The sequence below is a fragment of the Corylus avellana genome, chromosome ca4, assembly GCF_901000735.1.
Source record: "Corylus avellana chromosome ca4, CavTom2PMs-1.0".
Classification (NCBI taxonomy): Eukaryota; Viridiplantae; Streptophyta; class Magnoliopsida; order Fagales; family Betulaceae; genus Corylus; species Corylus avellana.
This window is the reverse complement of record NC_081544.1, coordinates 31,725,161-31,734,614: the sequence shown is the minus strand read 5'-3', so window position 1 is coordinate 31,734,614 and position 9,454 is coordinate 31,725,161. Positions and strand designations below refer to the sequence as shown.

Here is a 9,454-nt window from a genome sequence, read left to right as displayed (position 1 = left end):
ATTCGATTCTGGGCCTCCGAGTTTCGATCACAGGAATGAATTCATGGCCAACGAAGATGAGGAAACTGGAAAGATTCCTGTCAAAGCCTACTTTCTTTGCACCAGGTTGGCCAGTAGGATAGATATATATTTTTTTTTGGTTCACGTGTTTTATCTATGTGGGTCTGTCTCCGTTTGTGTTCCTCTGCAGCTAAGATGTTGCTGAATGGCGTGTGTTTGGGAGTTCGGATGTTGGGTTTTACAAAATTATAGCACCTGGGGTTGTATGTTTTGATTTTGTTTTGCTTAGGTCTGGTTTAATTTTATGCTGGAATTGGTGGATGCTGTTACCTGTATTCTAGCATTGGTGGTGAGGAATGTGAGAATGTGTAGGAATTTCCAGTATCTAAAGGTCATAGTTGTTGACTTTTTTTGCTGTTGTTGAAAGTTGTGTTCTTGTTTTGTATGATATGATTTGGTTTTCTCAGATTCATGGTTTTGACAGTATCAATTTGAAGAGCATGCAAGCCGAGAATTTAAGCAATGTAGTTCCTCCTAGCTCTCGCTCATCAAATTATATTGCCCTCAGATACTGTGATTTCCCATCAGAAAATACTGTAAGATGATCAAGGAACAATTGGATCCTTTTACTTGTTTCAAGTTCTTACTATATATATATTTTTTTTGGAAACTAGAATCCACGTACTTCCCATCATTCAGCCACATGATAACTGCATAATTTTGTTTGGATCATTCAGATTGGGTTTATGTTGGCAATGCATCCACTTTTATTCTTTTAGGCATTCATACGAGGTTATGATTGTTTAGTTACAACAACCTTAAAACGAAATAAGCTTGATTTTTAGTTTTCTGCTATTTCGTGGTTGTTATCTTCCACCAGTATTTCTGGCTATGCTGCCCAATCTTATTTTGCATCAAGCAATTTTGAATATTTTATCTTAAAGAAGTACAAAGTGGATGTTGCATGATGCATCAGGACTGGTTGTTTAACTTAGCAGTATTTGTTCATTTGAATGGTTCATCAGATGGTTAAATGAAAAAAAAACAAGTGCATGTGGACTTGTACATGTGGTCTGACCTGGACTTTAATAAGAGAATCTTCCAAGACTCTTAACTACAATGACTAATAGGATTGGTTAACATATCTTTGGATAACGCTAGACTTTTTATGTAGGGGCTTGGAGTCAATGGGAACCTGAGCTACTGTCGTTACATGGTTGTGTTCCAGTATGGATCTGCTGTTCTATTTAATATCGAGGATCATGAAGTTGAAACTTACCTGGATACAGTTAGAAGACATGCTTCTGGGTTGCTTCCAGAGATGAGGAAAGACGGTAAGTTTCTTTAAGAATGGGATTAAGTTTTTAACTTAATTAAACTTTTATGTAAAAGGGTGCTGTATTTGTTTTCATGTATTTGGTTCTCAATACCTGCTCTGCATGATAAGGAGTATGAATAGTTCTGTAGCTATATAACATATTAGTTGCTTTCCTGTAGTTTATGTTTTCCATTAGCTTCTTTGCAATGTTGTTCCCTGAATATTTATTCCATAGATTTGACAAATACATTTGTGATTAGTATGTGAATAATTTTCTGTTTGGCTGTCTATGTGTCTTTGTACTAGATTATGCTGTAAAGGAGAAGCCATTGTTGGTTGAGGATATGCAGGGAGGGCCGGACTACATTGTTCTCAAGACGTTGGACACGGATGGCATCCGCATTATTGGAAGTGTGCTTGGCCAAAGCATTGCTTTGGATTATTTTGTTTCACAGGTAATTTTGGTGCAGCATTACACAGCTATATATATATATATATATATATATATATATATATATATATATATATTTTACATGTGCGTAAATTACATTTTTCCTCTACAAACTATCATTCTTACGTCACTTGCTCTCACAAACTTCAACACGTTGTAACTTGGGCCGAAGTTTCAGTTTTAATTTGTTCCTGCTGTCCAAATCAATCGTCAAGTTGGACAGAAAAGCATGTGAATTAAAGTTGCCCCCAGTATGTTAAATGCTAAGTTTTCTTATCATGGGTAATGCTAAAATTTCAAAATAGAGGCCGAGTTGTAATGAGTTGAAATTTGTGGAGGTAAGTGGCATAGGAGTGATAATTTTGCGGGGGCAAAGGTGTAATTCAATCCGTATATATTCTGAAATGTCTTTATTGGAGAAGAAAGCATTGGCTTGCTTGTTTTCTAGCTTTTTGGCCACTTTTGGTGCATTCCAGATTCTCTAAGATCGAACCATTCTTGCATAAGCATTAAAGATACTTATTGATTTCCATTATGTTATGGAAACATGGCTAGTGTTGCTTGAAACAGCATACCAATTGGCAAGAAAGTCTTGATTGAAATTAACTTTAAATTTCAGCAAGGAAGTTTGATGGAAACTGATTTTAAATTTCAATGACATCTCTCTCTCTCTCTCAGATTGATGGTATGCTTCAAGAATTTGCAGAGATAAATCGTGGAATGGAGAAAACTGGAACTTTTACAATGGATAAGAAGAAGCTCCTTCAACTTGTCGGGAAGGCTAATTCAAATCTAGCCGATGTAATCCTCAAAGTTGGTCTTTTTGAGAGGTAACTCTACTGTGATTGCTTTTATTGTTTCATGTGATGCTTCAGAATATGGCTGGTTATCTCTGTGCATACAATGAGTGGCAGAAATTTCTCCTGCGTACTGCTGGATGATGTCATTTTTTACTATTTTAGGGTTTGACTGCATAGATAGGTAATGGGTCTACTTTGCTCTGTCACTCTTGCACTTCGAGCTCACATTTTGAATTTACATTAAGCTTACAGAATTTACATGTCAATGAAACACATTGCTTGCATAACATTTTGTGCGTAAATGAATCTGTGAATTATTTCAAAATTAAAATCAAAGGTTGGATAAATTTGAAGTATAATATATCAATATCACAAGTGCTTATCAGTTGAATTTATACTAGAACGCAAGTTCTTTGCTCAAGTTGAACCTGGTCTAGCCAGTCTTATTGCACTAAACATGCTTGCCTTAAGCCTAGAGTTTGGCTCATCAAGCTTGAGTAAAGCTCTTTCTGCTCATTCATGTTGCCTTCGAGCTTGGGTTGGTTTTACCAAAGCTTGAACAAAGCTGTTTTTGCTCATTATGGTTCTTGACTCTGAAAGTTGTTAGAACTTTTTCCATGGCTTCCAAAGCTAGGCACGAAATAAAGTGAAATTCTGTAAATCTTCTGTGACTTGGCTTTACAAAGATCAGATAACCTGAAAGTCTGCTCCATAAAGTTGTTTACTTTTGAATAGATTCAAGTATGCTCAAAGTTTTCCTAATCTTTCTTTTCTAAAGCACTTTGAGTAAATGATTTTCGTTCATAAGTTTTCATCTTGCAGCTCCTCATATTTTGTTTAATTCTTTCATTTTTCAGATCAGAAATTGCTTGGAGGGATGCAAAATACGCTCAAATATATGAATATCTTCGAGAGGAGTATGAGGTGACTCAACGCTTTGGAAATTTGGATTTCAAATTAAAATTTGTCGAGGTAAATCTATCCTTATGTCTCTTGCTGATGCATATGTTTGATTTGGTTGAACTCTAGGGTTAATTTCTTCATGAAAAAAGAAAGGATTTAATCTACAGTGATTTTCATTTGGCAAAAGTAATTTAATTTTGTTATATGTTTGAGGGTGATGGACTGCTGGTGTATATCATTTATTACGTCACTGATGATTGATGGAAGAAGTGATAATGTTATAACTAACCCCCTTCTGCCTTGCAGCATAACATTCATTTCCTCCAAGAAGTCCTCCAAAACAGGAAGTCCGACCTCTTGGAATGGTGCATCATTGGCTTGTTGACTATTGAGAATGTCATATCACTATACGAGATTGTTCGTGATTCAAATGTAGTTCCTCTATGATCTTGCAAGCAGATTAGGAAACTTGTAACAGCCAATTGAAGTTATTCTAGCACAATTCAATTAATTTATTGAGCAATCAATCCCATTAATTATTATGTGTATGCAACCATTGGAAATTGTCTTGAGTACCATTTTTGTAATACTTATATTATGAATAGAGAAAAATAGAAAATAAAGTTATGAAATTATTGGAGCAGCAACAAACGAACCATCGGTGGGTTGATGTGTTAAATTCAGGTTATAGAAAACAGATAATTTTCTTATTAGGGCAGGGGTCCTCATTGAATCATGACAAATTATTCTGAATATTTTGTTCTATGCCTACAACAAATGCAAATGAGAATTGCCCAAAAATTTTGAAGGCACAAGATCTTGCATATTCACTACCCACCATCAATGCCACCACAGTTTTGACCAAAACTTGGACCATTCAACAATACCAATGTGAACAAATTGCTGGGAATTAACCCAAAATTTCTGAGTTATCATGAACCTTCATATTGCATTGACCATCATCAAAATCTGCATAACATATAAGCTACCCCTAAAGCTGACGAGATTTTAAAGGCTGAAAAGTGAAAAACATAAAAGCAGTGCATCCAATGTTGTCAACAGAGACAAGAGGTTGCTAATATCTACTCTATAAGAACACCACCAATGACTACTACCTGGTCATCTACCCCGATGACAACAATGTTCGGTCTAAATTCAGAATTCTTGTACTCTAACGGCAGCACGGGGCACATCATAAGCATCCTTAGGCCTAGACTTCTTCACACCAGCTGTGAACCAAACCTTATCAGACTTGTAGCCCTCCACAGCCACGTTGGTAACTTTCACCCACACTAGGACCTTTGTCTTCATTCCCTCTATACCTGTGAGCTTTCCCCTCAGCAAAGTTCCTTTAACCCGGGTAGCATACCTTATTACAGAGGAGTCCTTAAAGCTGACCTCACATACAGAAGGCAAGTACACAATCAGCTTGGCCTTCGATTCGTCAAATTCGTAACAGGTTATATTCTGGGGAAATAGGCCTCGCGGTAAGTTGTACTCTTGAAGGAGATCTGGTAAACCTTTCAGTGGCTTTCCTGTTGGTACGCATTTTCGGGTTAGTGACACCTGTTTCTGTTATGATAAATGTAACTTGACCTTCAAAAGAAGGAAAAAATAGAAGGAAAGGAAAATATAGTCAATACCGGGGGAGAACATGATATTGTGGTGTTCTTATATTTGAAAATTTGTTATGCCAGCTGAATGAAATGAAAACTACATATATTTCCTACTAAAAAGGTTCACCTCACTGAAAGAAAGAGGCCAATGACAAATTGTTTCAAAAATCAAACTCAGATGAAAATTTGAGGAGGAACAGAAAAAATTTAGATGGATGAAAGACTCCAAAGCAAACATGCTGGTAAGAGGGTTTATAAAATGAAAGAACATCGAGTTTTAAATGTGATAGAAGTAGAAGGAAATTAGAAGTGGATGCAACTTGAAATGTATGTGAAAGAGAGGTCTACGGTTCATTCCATCGTGAAGATCTGTTGCAAATAACTAGTTTGTGGGTTGATGACCTAAATCTATAAACTTCTTTCTAAAAGACAAAAATTACAATTATTAAGCTAGGAACAAGCTCACAAACTTTCAATGTGGCCTCCATCGAACGATTGCATGCAAATCCTCCCGAAGTGTATTTTTATGCCACATTAGGTTGATGATGTGCACTGCCATCTATTCAACAAGTACCGACTCTTGTGGTAAGGGGTACGAAAAGAAGCCTCAAAAACTTTGAAAGGGAGATTAATGTGAAGGAAAATTATAACAAGTAGTGTGTCAAGGATTTTCAAAGCAGGAATAAGGATTCAAGCATAATGGAGCACACTAAGCTCAAATATAGTTGCACACCTTTTAGTTTGTTGAACATCCACTTTGCCTTTTCTTCAACTGTGTTTGAGAAAGTCTGCAAGGAAAAGCAACCTTTTTTAGGAGCATGAATAAGAGAAAGCAATGGCATCAAAACTAAGCACAAATACTTCTAAGCAGAATGAATAATAAATCAGCATACAGATGCATCAGAGTTCTTATACAGTTAGCTATTATTAACATCGCTAAATCAATATGCTCATAAATGGTCACATCTTTTACTGACACACACAACAACTGGTTTACACAGTCGAGAGGTTTATACTCTAAGCAATGCAATGTAAACATCTGTTTTCAATCAAACCTAGCTTCTTAAAAATCTTGCGTTATATAAATCTGAAGAGACATGCTTGACCGGGTTTTCAGAAGAAGATAGCTTTTCTAAGACTAAGTGCCTCTTTTCTGTCATCACCTTGTCTTTGTAGAGGTAAGTGGCAAATGTGGCCTTCAATCATCACTACACAAACACTATCAATTATTTTTAGCTATATACTACATGAGTAGAGCTCATACCTAGAAATTCAAAGCCAATCTGAACATATCAAGACACAATCTTCATCCAAATAATGTTACCCTTTTTTGGTGTGACCAAATTCTGTCCCTCCATTTGAGAAACTCACCCATCAAAACGCAATCTAAACATGCTGTAGCATGGTTTAAACAATCCAATCCCCATCATAGCACAAACACCCCTCCCAACATACAATTGAAGCAAGCGTCCACATTAACAAACCCCTTTCAACTATTTTCTTTTTCACCATCTCCCAGGACCCAGATCATTTCCTTTCTTGGAAAAACCTACCGATCTCTCATCCTACAGCTAAATTCTGAAAACCAATCCATGATTAGCAGAATATCAACAAATGGGTACAGTTCAATCAAGCCACATTACACACGTAATGACCAAAATTACCTCCAAAACCACATATGAGACAGGGACAGACAATATCACAATGATAACAAAGAAAAGGTAAAGCAAAGTGTACAAAGCTAGCCCAAAAAAAAAAAAAAAAAACACAGAACAATACACTAAAGTCCATACAGAGATGTCTTCACTAATGTTAGAGAACTCCTCCTTTGCTTTCTTTGAAATCCATAAGCTCCCGACCTTTAAGCTACCCACTTTTGTCAGAGCTTTCTCCATTTTCTCTCTCTCTCTCTCTCTCTCTCTCTCTCTCTCTCTCTCTGTCTCTCTTGGGTAGAGTCTCAGTACACTAGGTAGTAGTACAGTAGCGCCGGAGTGAACAAATCTCAAGCTGTCACAGAGACAAGCATGCTTACTATGATCCCAATAATATGAAGACTTTATTTTAATAGAGTAGCGGCTGAGGCTTCTCGATGAAAAAATATATATATTTTAATAAAGTCGAGGGTGTTCTCGTAATTGAGCACACCGGCCGTTGGGTGATTTTAACGGCGAATCTACTGCGGTTTCTACGCTTCTGCGACCAAAAATCCTTCTTCTTCTACGTTTTATTTTATTTTATTTTGTTTTTTGTTGCGAGGATTACGATTTATTTTTCGTTAATTTTAAAAACTAAATCCCGGGAATTCTGCTTTGTTACATTTATCCTCTACCATTTTCATCATATCCCATACTCGAAAAAAATATATATATTATTTTATAGATTTTGTTGTTTTAGTTGATATCTATTATGATGAAATGCATTCTGATTTTTTATAGAAATTTTTTAAAAATACACGAAAAAAAAAAAAAAAAAAAAACACGACAGTTTAATGCCGATGTTTGAGGCTACTATTGTCTATAGTTGTGACGATTAAACTGAAAAGATTCTGGTGCACATGGTGGGGTAAAGGTCGCGTATTTTCCAGCTCAAAAGTTGATAATGACGGCCACGCCCGGTTGCAAGTGTTCACACCGTTACTACTCAGATACTCGCCAAACAACCATTGCTACCATTCCAGCTCGCGGAATGCCTAACCTCTTTCTTCTATATTCTATTCTTTTTCTTTTTCTTTTTCTTTTTTTTTTAATGTTGTACAAAATACTATAATTATAAGAAATGAGATAATATATATATAATAACATGATTAACATCAAAATTAATTTACGTAGTTCCTTGGATGTGAGATATGTAGGCAATTACAAACAAATTTATTATTAAAGATGAAATACAATAGAGGAAAAGAGAAAATTACTTAAAATTCAAAATTGGAATATATTCAAATCTCATCATATAGATGAAAGAGTTTCTTCCCCAAATTAAAAACCTATAAAAAATAAAAAATAAAAAATAAAAAAGTACAAAAGACGAAAAGGGACCATTAAGAGTTGGGTCTCACCGTCTCACTATGCACACAACACAACATAAATAATGCAAATTTTTATGACACTCAGAGCGTCTTTTGTGTGGTTGTAGCACAAAATGTGGCTTTTGTACCCATTACTCAGAGTGAGACACCTTATCAACTCAAGAAAAATACATGATAGCAAAACATATGATTAATCATTTTATATAGTTATTGAGCCACCACTAGCCTCCGCCAACCCGCCGCCAGATCTCTCTCTCTCTCTCTCTCTCTCTCCGCCGGGGGTGGCGGCGAACCGCCCCCACCTCCCTCTGCACCCTCTACTTTAAAAAAAAAATAAAAAATAAAAAAAAATTAATAAAACCTTATATAATCAGGTGTGGTTGTGTGTTTTCTTAGAGTGTTCTAGTGATGTGGCAACCATTGAATGGTGGGCACAAAACAAGGGTTTTGTATACCGACCACATTGAAGTTATTCTCATGTTATTTACTACACTTCATATGATTGTTATATAATTATGGTAATATGGAAAATCTATCATTAATATTTTATTTTTTTTTGTTATAAGCTCCCTATAATTCAAAGACTAATTTTTACTGCTACATAATTATAATTTTTTAAAAGCAGTATGAGAGTCTAGTAAACAGTTTTATTCAACTTTTATTCTCTGATTTCTAAACGGGATACAAAAGGTTGTATAGTTTAGGACCAAATTAAACCGACTCTCACGTGGCTTAATGCACGTGCATGGTTAATTTATCTATTTAACCCTATATATAATAATAATAATAAAGAAGAAAATACATAAAAATATTATTGCATGCATCCACGTTGGACCAAATTGCTGCTCGATCATGATTAAGGGTGCGTTTGGGAGTGCGTTTTTTTTAAAATAATCTGCGATTTTAAACCAAATCGCAACTTTAGGGTGTTTGGGATTGCGATTTTAAAAACGCAAATTTAAAAATCGCAAAAAAATCTGCGATTTCCATAAGCTGATTAGAGGGTGCTTATTTGAAAAAGTGCGAATTTAAAACAAAATCACGATTTCTATTAAAAAGATATTTGATGCAATAGTTACCTTTTTCAGAACGGGAATGAAAAAAAATACCAAGAATACCCACCTAAAATATATTAAAACCCTTCTTTTCTCTTTTTTTTTTTTTTTTTTCTTCATCCTTATTGGTAATTTGGTCATGAAACCGCAATTATATGTTAATGTTATCCAAACACTCAATTGATAAAAAAGTACTTTTTAGTATGTTTTACCAAACGTCTGTGCTATTTTAAAAAGTAGAAATTTTAAAAACGTAATTTTTAAAAACGCAATTTTTAAAATCACA

General features: G+C 35.2%; 2 protein-coding genes across 2 annotated transcripts; one reads left to right on the top strand and one right to left on the bottom strand.

Moving 5' to 3' along the window:
* Positions 1 to 4,109, top strand: LOC132177338 (protein RETARDED ROOT GROWTH, mitochondrial; the record flags this gene model as incomplete). The annotated part of the gene is given in 7 exon segments (XM_059589606.1): positions 1 to 105; positions 485 to 596; positions 1,175 to 1,334; positions 1,625 to 1,773; positions 2,448 to 2,599; positions 3,427 to 3,541; positions 3,779 to 4,109. Coding segments are annotated over 7 exon segments (934 nt in total), but the record flags the coding sequence as incomplete, so codon positions are not given.
* A 292-nt stretch (positions 4,110 to 4,401) lies between these two features.
* LOC132177818 (uncharacterized protein At5g01610-like) lies at positions 4,402 to 7,216 on the bottom strand. Its single transcript, XM_059590281.1, has 3 exons — positions 6,882 to 7,216; positions 5,822 to 5,876; positions 4,402 to 5,007 (listed from the first exon to the last, which is right to left on the bottom strand). The coding sequence occupies exons 1-3, from the start codon at positions 6,981 to 6,983 to the stop codon at positions 4,628 to 4,630; spliced, it is 537 nt and encodes a 178-aa protein (XP_059446264.1). The 5' UTR covers positions 6,984 to 7,216; the 3' UTR covers positions 4,402 to 4,627.
* Positions 7,217 to 9,454: the final 2,238 nt, after the last annotated feature.

Coding starts and splice junctions, on each gene's coding strand:
- LOC132177818 (XM_059590281.1), bottom strand. CDS start 6,983: ATGGAGAAAGCTCTGACAAAAGTGGGTAGCTTAAAGGTCGGGAGCTTA. Junction 5,877..6,881: donor ACATTAGTGAAGACATCTCT/GTATGGACTTTA, acceptor TTTTCCTTGCAG/ACTTTCTCAAACACAGTTGA. Junction 5,008..5,821: donor GATGTTCAACAAACTAAAAG/GTGTGCAACTAT, acceptor GCGTACCAACAG/GAAAGCCACTGAAAGGTTTA.